The sequence below is a fragment of the Sinocyclocheilus rhinocerous genome, unplaced genomic scaffold, assembly GCF_001515625.1.
Source record: "Sinocyclocheilus rhinocerous isolate Xijiao unplaced genomic scaffold, SAMN03320098_v1.1 scaffold1419, whole genome shotgun sequence".
In the NCBI taxonomy this organism is placed as follows: Eukaryota; Metazoa; Chordata; class Actinopteri; order Cypriniformes; family Cyprinidae; genus Sinocyclocheilus; species Sinocyclocheilus rhinocerous.
Genome location: NW_015664679.1, coordinates 375814 through 388085, shown reverse-complemented (window position 1 = coordinate 388085; position 12272 = coordinate 375814). Strand labels below are relative to the sequence as shown.

The 12272-nt window shown below is 38.0% G+C and overlaps 1 protein-coding gene across 1 annotated transcript in view; it reads right to left on the bottom strand.

Moving 5' to 3' along the window:
* The window catches only part of slc24a4a (solute carrier family 24 member 4a), a 51093-nt gene that overhangs the window by 4026 nt on the left and 34795 nt on the right, over window positions 1-12272 (bottom strand). Inside the window, exons 5-14 of the mRNA XM_016540969.1 lie at window positions 9865-9941; window positions 9494-9568; window positions 7970-8054; window positions 7775-7878; window positions 7289-7363; window positions 5009-5034; window positions 4873-4926; window positions 4049-4194; window positions 2690-2859; window positions 1617-1764 (exon numbers count right to left, since the gene is read on the bottom strand). Coding sequence (XP_016396455.1) covers window positions 1617-1764; window positions 2690-2859; window positions 4049-4194; window positions 4873-4926; window positions 5009-5034; window positions 7289-7363; window positions 7775-7878; window positions 7970-8054; window positions 9494-9568; window positions 9865-9941 — 960 coding nt within the window. The remainder of the gene's footprint in view (window positions 1-1616; window positions 1765-2689; window positions 2860-4048; window positions 4195-4872; window positions 4927-5008; window positions 5035-7288; window positions 7364-7774; window positions 7879-7969; window positions 8055-9493; window positions 9569-9864; window positions 9942-12272) is intronic.

Here is a 12272-nt window from a genome sequence, read left to right as displayed (position 1 = left end):
TCTGAAAAGCGAGGTGTGCTCTGATTGGCCAGCTATCCAGTGCGTTGTGATTGGCCAAATACCTCAAGCGTGTGGCGGAAATGTTACGCCCTTTACCATACTGTGATGCCGTGTCCCGGCGCGATGAGACAACACCAATAAAACCCATTATAAATGAGGCATTTGTAGCATCAAATGGGGACATAATTACTGATTATAATTACTTTTTTACACGTTGCGTTGCATGTCTACATGCAACAAAACCATGTCTGCATTTGTGATCGGAGAAACGACAAACAATAAGCTCTACTCACTGCTCAAAACTCACGTTTGAATCGTCAGTGGCAAATTCTTTAAATATGAAAACGTACTTACAGTTGTAAATAATCTTAATGCATCTACTTTCGGAAGGCCAAATAAAGTGCTTTTGCTTTCGCCTAGAAACACACAGCGTCTCCCTGACAAGGCTGCTTCAACACTAACTGCGGTTACTGAAACCACGCCTTCTTTCTTTGCGTGCACATTTGGGCGCATTATGTAAATATTTCCACATAGTGAGGTAGATATGTGGGGCGTGTTTAAACGAGGCGTTTTAGGAGGGCGTGGACGAGTTTGAGACTTTAGTCTTTGCAACTTTAGGGATCTTATCTATTCACGAACAGCTTGTAACACTCCAAAGAGAAAGGAAAACTTGAAATCGCATCATATGACCCCTTTAAGGCACTCCAAACACAGGCAGTGAATGCAATAAAAAAGCTATAATCTCAACAAAATGAGAGATCCATAACAAAAGTGATCCCTTTATGTGATTTTCTCACAATAGTTTTACTCTGAACAGACTGAACAATGTGGTACCAAGAACATTTACAATTGATCAAGCAATACAGACCAAAAATAAACAAACAAGTAAATAAATATTTGAAAATACTGTGAATGTGACCAATGTGATTTCACTGTGGGCAGGACTTATTATACTCATAACTGACAAAAACAGATGAACATGGAAGTTCAACATTTCCAAAACTTTTACAGTTTTTCCTTTACAGCCTTATGCTCACCAAGGCTACATTTATGTAATCAGAAATACAGTAAAATTAGACATTTTAAAATATTATTACAATTTAAAACAGCTTTCTATTTTAATATACATTAACATGTAATTTATTCCTGTGGTGACAAATATTGAAAAACATTCTAATATGCTGATTTGGTTCTCAAGAAACATTTCTTATTATTATCAATGTTGTGTTGCATAATATGTCATGATTGGAAACAGTGCTAAATTTTTCAGGATGCACGATAAATAAAGTTCAAAAGCATTTATTTGAACTAGAAGTCTTCTGTAATATTGTAAAAGTCTTTAATGTCATTTTGAAAAAAAATAAATCATACTGACATACATACAAACACACGCACAGCTATTTCCATTACTTACTTGAATCCAGATCTAGATATCCCAATTTTAAAATAACCTGATATTTCCATTTTTAATATCGCCACAGGGACCTTGCTGGTTAGGACACAGTGTAAGAACTATGTGAATAGGTCCACTATACTGTGACTTCATATGCACTGATGTCACTACATGCGGTTAAAGAGCCAATGTGTTAATGTGTGAGAAAGTGAAACCGCCTCACCAGGCAAGACGAAGGGAGATGACAGCTCACTCTCCGGCTCCTCAGTGAGTTTGTCCTCCGCTACGTTGCCATTTTCTATGGTGTCAGCTTTCTTATCAGCCACCAACACTGCATCCACCCCATTGGCCATCTTTGCCAGCCGCTGCTGCTGTATGAGGGGCAGGGTGCAAAAACTGCTTCATGATTCACTCTTATGCATTTCCTCACAAACCCACGCTTTTCAGTTAAGCTAATTTGAAATTTTTCCACTAGTATGATGCTCATTTTCTGAAACACTTGGGTGTTAGAAATAACACAAGAGTGAGTAAATAAGGATTTTTTTTTTTCCATTTCTGGGTGTACTATCCCTTAAAATGTTATATTGACGAGACTGGCAACCTTTTGTGTCAAAGTACTAACAGTTTAACACCATTCCCAGCCTCAATTCTCTTAACTAGCTGACATGTCACCATCAAATTCCTCAACAGTCTTTGTAACAGGGGTTTGAATTTCTAACACAATTCTTTGAACGCCAGCGTGTGGATATTTATAGAAACAGTTTAATCAGCCTCACACCCAGAACTAGGCTACCTGACGTGAGAACTCCACAGTGCTGAGTTAGCCAACAAAGACTGGCCCATAAGCTCCGGCTTGAACTCCGGCTTATAATCAAGTCTCCGGATTCCCAGTGTTAAATATGCTCTATTATAACCGGATCGTGCAGACTCTGAATTCTCAACAGATGAGCCGCATTTGAAGAGCTTGTAAAATAACTGAACACATCTGCAACTCTAATCTGTTGAATTCAACAGGAATCAGTGTTTACAACCCATTTGACTTCTGTATTGTGACATTTTCCAAGCGAAAGATGATGTTCGAAAAAGGAACAATAAGTAAGATGGGGATTCAAATTTTATCCATCAGGAACTGAATGTATTGTGAAAAGTTCGCTAGATACTGTAGTTTGTGAAGGGGATGCGTTTTTGTCCATACAATGGAACAAAATGGGGTCCAAAACAACACTGAACTCAATTGACTTTCATTGTATGGACCAAAAAATTATTACCGTTCACTCAGCTAGTGTATTTTCTTACCTCATTGATGATAAGTCGGCTTGCCATGCGCAGACGTGTCTTGGGCCCAAAGTGGTTGGTGATCATGACCCTGAGGCCGGCCTCGGGGAACCGATAATGCGGAGGGCTTGAATTTATCATCTCGTCCACCATCACAACAGAGCCCCTAGTGTACTCTTTACTGGGCTTTACTGCGGACACGGAGGAAAAATTTTTTGTAAGTGCACCTATACATTGTACTCATGCTCAATACGTGCAGCATGTACAGTATTTGTTCATAAAACACACACATAACTGTCAAACTTGCCCTAAGAGACCAAAAATAAATAAATCCTCACAACAACTGCGCACAGAAACCAGCAGGACTGTAAACACACACACTCAAAAGAAAAAGGATGTGTCACAATTTTCAATCTAAAGTCCTATTTGTCAGTGAGAGACTGATTCCTGCTGGGATACACTGTAGGCCCACCTCTCAGCGCCTCAGGATACTGTCAGAAACCATCGACACACAGAATACTGACATGAAATGAAATCCTCAACTATCCCGCAGATTACTGCAGGACACCACAGGAAGAGCTCTATTGCCAATACACTATTAACTACATATAGACAAACACAATGACCAAAGACATTCACAATATTAAAGGAATATTCTTGGTAAAATCTAACTTGAAGGTAAAATGAGTGATTTCTGTGCCTCAAGTGCTAATTAAATGGCAAAAAAAAAATGTTTTTTTTTCTCCGTGGGACATCATGCATTGATAAACTGTACACAATGACACCAGGAACATTCTCAATTCTGATTTAATGTTGTGATGTTATGTTACCATATCTGTATTTCATTTGCCTTTGTCCTTGGCAGATATCTTTACAAAACCTCAATTGAATACATGAATGCAAACCTTATCAATCAGACAGTGACAGATACTATTTTGTAAACGAGTGGAAGGCTGTATCACTGATTGTGAGAGAAAGACATGAACACACACACACACACACACACACACACAGAGAGCGAGCACTGCAGGATGAGACAGGAGCCAGGGCAGATTTAGTAAGGCTAAACAGACAGGCTTCAGCAGGGGGGTGACAGAGAGCGCCACGCAGCACAACGGTTAGAGCTGCACTACAGGACACCACGCTCTGAAACAGAAAGCGCACCGCAGTTATTCAGCAAGGAAGCAAAGTGTCAGCCTCTCATAAGAGATGTCAGATGGCTACGCTTTCAGTAAGTGCTGTTGGCGTAGGTTTTACAAACAGCAGAAATACAGATAGTAGAGTGGAATTCATTTAAAGAGAACAAGATCTGACTTTGTTGCAAGCGGCAGAGGGTTAGTCGCTACTAGCCCACGAGGAAGCCTGTCTAGTTACCCTTACCTGGTCTGAGTAACGGCCATGATGGATCATCCCAAAACTGATCATAACATGTATTACCATCCTCCATCTCGCTGATGACCGTATTACCATTGGCGACACTCTTGTCTTCCTTCCCCGAAAAGTAGTTCTGCATGCTAGTGTTAAACCTTTAAAAAACAAAACAAAACAAAAACACACAAACTGATTTCTCAGGCAAAAAAGCTCAATTGTCTATTGTCAATAGTGTAGTGATTTATGAAGCACAGCTCACACAGAAGTTACTTTCAAACCAAGCAGCTTTCTGTTGTTCGATATGGCAAATGACCAACTTGAACAAAATCTGCATGGGGAAATCTTTGACTCGACACACAAAAATCCTGATTCTGTAAAATCCTATTGAAATGACTGGATTTTGGCATGAAAATTTACTGAACAGCAGTAAATGTAACTGCACCTTCATTTAGCACATCGAAGTACCATGTAGTTCTATGCTGTCACTTTACTAAAATTTAAAGGTCCCCTGAAATGCTTCGAAACACGTAGCGTTACTCTATGTGTTGACATCATTTTAACTGAAACAGGAAGACAGGCCAGGACTAACACCCAAAAAACTTTCATTTTGATTTCATGGGGACTTTAAGTAGTCAAATACCAGCAAAGACTCAATATTAAACACTTATTTCATACCACAGCAATAAACATTTCAATAACACACTCCTTTATTTAAAATGTCAAATATTAATGGAAAACATGATAATTTAAAATACTTAAGGCTAAATAGTTTTAACTAAAATAAATAATCGGATGTTTAAATAAATGAGTACACAAAACGAAGGTGGACTCACTTCATGATGATAATGTAGCCAACATACATGACAATCAGTATCAGACTCTCCCACCTGCAGAGACAGAGGAGGAGAAAGACAATCATGTGTCTGCCTTCAACCAATCAGAATAAAATATACTCAGAAGTTCACTTACCACAAAATCTTTTCATCATAAATAAACTGAAAGAAAAGTGCAGAGTGTGTAAATATTTATGGAGTGGCAGCAGATTTTCAGTGCATGTCTTAATTACATGCTCTATAGAGCTCAACAGTGACAACCCAGTATTTTCTTCAGATTTTTTTTTTTTTTAAAGATGTTTAATAAAGACTTGAACCAAACCAACGAGCCCCAGTTTTTTCCAATGAAAAAGCTCAGTTCTCGTTTGTTTCTCTTTTCAAGTAAAGAGGGGCAGCCATCTGCTCCCCGCGGTTCAGGACCCGCCGCTGCTGAGGCACGGAGGAGAATGAGCTTGTGGGGATCTCAGGTGGACCTGGCCGGTGAGTTTAAAGAGGGGCTTTCCCTCTCACGCTCATCGGCAGCGGGCGAGAGACAGCCGCTGGAGGATGATGTTCTCTCTTTAACATCATCTGATCCAGGGGCCAGTGCTCTGCTGGGTTCAGCCCAGGAAGAGCAGGAAATGGATGAAGAGAGCGAAGAAGCTGAGGCTGAGCCTTTCTCAATCCTCCTGCCCTGCGATATTCAGTGGCTTTTTCCAGTCAAGGCTTCAAGCTACTTGCCTATATTGAGTGACACAAATGATAACTAGCCCCTAAAGTTGCCCAAAAACATATTAAACCATACAAAAAATATAACAAGTTTAAAATTTTAAGTATTTATTGATCCCCAAGGGGAGAAGGTAATGGAAACTTGCAAAACGTCTCAGGTTACTTATGTAACCATTGTTCCCTGAGTAGGGAACGAGACCCTGCGTCCTCTAGGTTTCTTGCCATGCTGCGGATGCAAGCTTCAGACGAAGAAGTGAATGATGTGTAGCTCCCGGCGCTTATTTATACTATAGTCGCACCGGTAGTGACGTCATGGCTGTCGCCGGCCAACGAGTTGGTGTTTTTTCAATGTATGCTTCAGACACGGGTCACGACGAGGCGTTCCCCATAGCGACCCCTAGAGGACGCAGTGTCTCGTTCCCTACTCAGGGAACCATGGTTACATAAGTAACCTGAGACGTTTTTGTTGTTGCTTTTTAAAAGAAAGACTGACAAAGATACAAGTATTGTCTTTATATCTGTGTATTTAAAGGGATAGTTCACTCAAAATTGAAAATTTTGTCATTAATTCTTATGTCGTTACAAACCTGTAAGACCTTCGTTCATTTTCAGAACACACAGTAAGACATTTTTGATGAAATCCGAGAGCTTTCTGACTCTGCATAGATAGCAACACAACTATCACGTTCAAGGCCCAGAAAGGTAGTAAAGACATCGTTAAAATAGTCCATGTAACATCAGTGCTTCAACCTTAATTTTATGAAGCTACGAGAATACTTTTTGTGCGCAAAGAAAACTCAATTTCTTCTCTTCTGTGTCAGTCTTCGGCACCCGTTCACAAGAGTACCACGACACATGTGTGCGTCCTCTGCTTGCAAACAAGGCACAGTGCATCTGGTTCTACGTCAGAACGCCAGCTCATGTGTCAGCAGCACCACACACGTGTCGTGGTACTCTTGTGAACGCGTGCGAAGACTGACACGGAAGACAAGAAATGGTTGAATAAAGTCTCTTTTCTTTCAAAGTTTTCTTTGCGCACAAAAATTATTCTCGTAGCTTCATAACATTATGGCTGAACCACTGATGTCACGTGGACTATTTTAATGATGTTCTTACTTCCTTTCTGGGCCTTGAATGTTGCGTTGCTCTCTATGCAGGGTCAGAAAGCTCTCGGATTTCATCAAAAATATGTGTTCTGAAGATGAATGAAGGTCTTACGGGTTTGGAACGACATGAGGGTGAGTAATTAATGACAGAATTTTCATTTTTGGGTGAACTATCCCTTTAAGTATTTTATAAGGGCACAGCAAATACTGGAATCAAATCTGAAACTACAATACAAAATAAAGCAATAAAGTAACTGATTTTAATAAAAAACATCTGAAGCGTATTGAATAATACTGAAGTGGGATCCTTTGACTTGGTTGCTGGGGTGTTCTTGGTGGTTACTGGCCCATTTAGAAATACTCTACTCCATAATGGCAACAACTTCTACAAGCATTACTGACTTTTCTTCATAAAAGCTTCTAAACCATTGTTTAACATCCTCAAAGCTCATGGTCCACCTATTTTGAAAGTTTTTTTTGTGTTTTTTTGTTATTGCTAATTATCAGTTTCTTTGTGGAGAAATTTAATGGGATTTTTACTTCTAGAACCTACTCTATTTTGCCTCTTAGATACCAAAGCTCATTAGATTAATGACACTTACTGCAATAAGGGCAACCACAGATAAAATGTAGTAGATTGAGTCTCTGAACACAGCAAACTTGGTGAGAAAAACAACCTAGTGGGAAAAGAGAAGATCTTTGTAAACAGAAGTCAACAAAAGCTTTTTTTTTGCTTTGTTAAATTTATCACGTCTACTGTACCCTCAAGTCATGCCATAAGCCACAACAAAAAAAAGGTTTTATTTCTCAAAAGACAAAAATATCACAGCAGTGTGCTTTTAAAAAGGCCTTTCTTGGACCTCATTACAGTAACCAAAGTATTTGCCTGCAAAGCCTATATTTAATGTGGTAGAACTTTCACTTTTTTTAATGGAATATTTAAAAATAAACCATTGTTTGAAAGGGAAAAAAACAATCCTGTTGATTAATTTTCACATTGCAATGCTCAGATGAAAACATGAAAAGGTCAAAAGTCACAGCAGATCCAAAGGAAGAGAGGTGTATACAGAGCTCAGAGAGATTCTCACCTGCCCCGCAAATATCCCACACACGCCGATGATGCACAGGATGTTGAACACGGCTGAGCCTACTATGGTACCCACCCCCACATCTCCATGTGTTATGAACACACCTGCAAAACAAAGCAAGAGAGTCCTGATCCACAGCATCTGTTGACACATGACTAATAAATGCACATACAAGCACCTGTACGTGTGGCTTACCAATTATAGAGGCAAACAGCTCGGGGGCGGAGCTTCCAGCTGCCATGAAGGTCGCTCCTGCTACATCTTCACTCAGGTGCAGTTTCTGATGGATGGGAGGAACATACAGAATCACACAGAGGATGTGCGGAGGCCATAATTAAAAGGTCTAAATAATTGGGTTGTTTGAATGACTAGCAGCTCTTAAAGGAACAGTTCACTCAAATGATTTTAGTCATTACTTTTTACACTAAAAACTGGAAAAGAGCAGCATGAAGATAATTGTTTTATATTTTAATATTTTCAATCGTACTTTATTCCTGTGATAGCAATGCTAACTTTTCAGTATCAATAGTCCAGTCTTTAGAGTCACATGATCCTTCAGAAATCTTTCTAATATGCTAATTTGCTGCTGCAGTAAAATTTCAATTTTTGCTGCTCAAATAAAATAATCAAATCATCATCAGTTGAAAACAGTTTTTGTGTAAACATTTTTTTTCAGGATTATTTTATGAATAGATGAATTTGATGATTTTTAGTAACAAATGTCAGTCTTTACTATCAATTTGATTCATTTAATGCATTTTTGTTGAATAAAAGCATTAATTTCTTGCAAAAAAAAACAAAAAAAAACTTACTGACGCCAAACATTTGAATGACAGTGTATATGCCTTAATGTAGCCAGTCACTGTCATTACATTTAAAACATTTGCATAAAAACTCTTCTAAAAAAATATTGCTACACTACAAAAATTAAGCAGGTTTCAAACAATATGAAGTAAATAAATAAATAAATTACAACTGAGAATGAGAGGCCGCCGTGTGTGACACACCTCGCTTTTCAGACCGATGAGCTTTGTAAAAATCGACGAGTTTCAGAAAGGCGGGGCATCGAGGAGAAACAATAATGTACAGTATGTGGAAAATAATGTGTTTTTTGAACCTTAAACAGCATAAACACATTTCATTACATCAAATGCACAAAATAATGTTCTTTTTAGCAACATCATATGACCCCTTTAAGGAATTGGCTGGGTTAAGAGTCATGTTGCCCAGACACTGATCAGGCACATTTTTTAGGGATATTTTGACAATAAATGCTGAGTAATTGACAGATATTCAAAAAATAAATAAATAAATAAATCAGCTGAATAACTATAACCTTTAGTTATAAATTTTAAAGGATTATGTATAATAAGAACATTGCCCGCAGCAGGCGATTTGAAGTCGGACATTAATTTGTCGAAGTTTATTGTAAAAAATTTATAATTTATTACAAAGACAGTGCTTTGATGGCTAAAGCACAGCAGGCTGCCAGCATGCTAAAACCTTCTCTAAGAAATTGCCTATTAAAAAAATATATTAAAACTAAAAAGAAAAACTCAAACCAACCACCCACACCTATCTCTAATAGAGTTGCATATTAGTATTACAAGATCTAGTATCCAGCATAACAGGAAGGTGTTGGAAATGGGTTTAGAAGAACAGGTCAAAGTGATTCTGGGAACTGGAAGCCCATCGTTGCCACAGCCAATTTATTCTCACCTCACAGATCTTCTCTAGAGAGGTCACAAAGTAGTCATCACAGACAATAGCAAGGGCCAGAAACATATATAGAGCCTGAAATGGGAAGATAGACAAGAATGAGATGCACCATAATGGGGCTTGATGTACAGAAATAATTCAAGTTGCATGTCTAAATGGTTTTCTGTTCTATAAGCAGTTGCTGACAGGGTGGTTTCAGCACCGTGAACCCAACGGCAAACTCATAACCAGTCATAAATGATGGCGAGAGCTAACAAACTATTTATAATTGTCATAAAATTCTAAGACAAGCACCATTTATCCTAGATGACAAGGTCAACTGGTGAGCAAGGCTAGACGTTGATTGACGTGCGCACACAAAGTTCTCCTACCGCAAATATGTGTAGAAGTACAGCTCCTTGAGTACGCTGTCTGTTGGTGAATATATCCTCGGGGAACTCGTGGATGGCTGCATTGAAAATGAGAAAGAAAAAGTCACTTTGGCGCAAGTTGTCACTTTCCATAAAAATTATCCAGATAAAAACCTGATGGTACAGTCCGTAAAACCAGATCTGCATGAGTTTCCAAGGAACGATTGGAATGTGTGGGCAACAGAATATAAATCACACCCTAGGGACAAGCGACTTCATCATAATGCAGGAAACACATTGTATATGTAGTACGCATGGTCAGCAGTGCATGGGACTACATTATTATTTCACACACTGACATTCATCACAGCCAAGGGTACGCTCAATTTAGTTATAGGAAAGAAAATTACTAATGCATGATAGCATGTAGTCTGTATACAGTAGCTTCAGAAAGACTATTCAGAGGTGTATCCAGTAAGGAGCTTTGATAGTGGGACGTTTCACTCTCTACACCTGATATCCTGGGCTCTGGGTGAGTTTGAATAGGTTAAAGTAATGTAGATTTGTGCAGCCCGTTTCAACAACAGATTCTAGAAAAACAGCATAGTTTTGATGCAACTTCCTCAGTGACTGTCAGACAGTAGCTACAAATCACTCACAAAAAAAAGTTGTCAGCGCTGCCCCGTGAATTTATCAATAAAATAATTTTGCAACTGAAAAGCTACATGACATTTCTCAGTAGCGAGGTTCTTGAAGCAGTTCAACTTAAAGCAAGGCCATAACCATGTCTTGAACATTGGGGGGGGACCAACTAACATACATACTAGGGCTGTGCGAGAATGTGAGGGGTGTACTCACTTCTGTGAGATACTGTATATATTAGGGCTTGTAATTTAACACGTTAATTAGATTAATTAATTATGGTGAAAAATAACACGTTAAAATTATTAACGCATTTAACGCACTTGCCCCGCCCCAGACCTACGTGGGTCATCTGACATTTCATACAGCTGATTGATGACAAATATGATGCAGGGCAACAACTCACTGCATGAATGTAGTTAGAATGTCCCTTAAATTCAAGATATGGGGCAAAAATGCCCGTTTGAGTTTTTTTCTCTCATATTTACATCCTATAGTTATATAGCAATATCACACGAGCAATAGGCCAAGTGCAATATCACATGAGTGCAAATGTGTTACTGATCTTATACAACAGTTCAGTAAATAAGTTGTTAATAATTTTAGACACAATGTTGTCTGTGTTGCTCAATTTTGCCAACGAAAATATAAAGACAAAACAGAACTGTTCATCTCCAAGCAACACACAGCGGCATTTCATTCTTAATGCACGTTTTGAATGAATTGGATGAACCATTTGGCGCGTTGAACCATTGGCCATATAGGCGCGTTGGATTTGAAGCAGCGCTGCACAGACCGATCAGTGTATGACATCAAAAGTACCGCTAGAGCAGTTCAAAAGCATAAGGAGTTCTTGCGGTATTTTGATGACACACACCGATCGGTCTGATGGTGATGATCCGCAAATCCGGTGAAATGAATGAATAAATTACTTGACTTAATCATTAAGACATTTACCACCACCTACTGACAGTTTTAGTTTATTATTTAGAGTATCATTTCCATTAAAGAAATAATTTCATATTTCCATAGTAATAATAATAAAATTAATAAAATAAATTAAGGTATAGTTCACCCACACAAAAATTAAAATTTTGTCATCCTTTACTCACCCTTATGGTCCAAAAGAGTATATGTAATAAATTTTATCAAACAAAATATTTCTTGCTGAAGCTACTTTTTGATATATATCAATTCTTTGTTCAGTCCAAAACCATCAACAGAATACTTAGTTTTTTATGGTTTGTGTAATTAAAACTTTGTCACTTCTTGGAGGATGATGTCATTTTGGAACTGGCTATTATGAGTTACAGAGATTTTATGAACGACTAGCAGGTTGGAAAGTGATATTGAGAAATTATTGTTATTTTTTAACTTAAAATATTCTTATTGGGGTCACTTTCCCTATAAAGCTTGTAACTCCTTGTCTACACTAGGGCTGTCACGATAACTACTTTTTGTTGTGCGATATATTGCACCAAAATTAATTGCGATAAATGATATTATTGTATTATTATTATTGATATTATTATTTTACAACCATTTTATGCCACTCATTAATGACAGTATGACAATATAGCATAATAATGCAAGTACACTCTTTCAAAGAACAAAAAATGTTATATAAAATAAAGAATATTTAGACATTGGAATCGGAATGTGAAAAAATATATCCTAAGAAAATAAAAATAATAAAAAAAAATTAGGGATGCAACGATACCATTTTTATTTAGAACCAATCCGATCCGATACGATATTGAAAATTCTGAGTATCGGTCAACAGATAC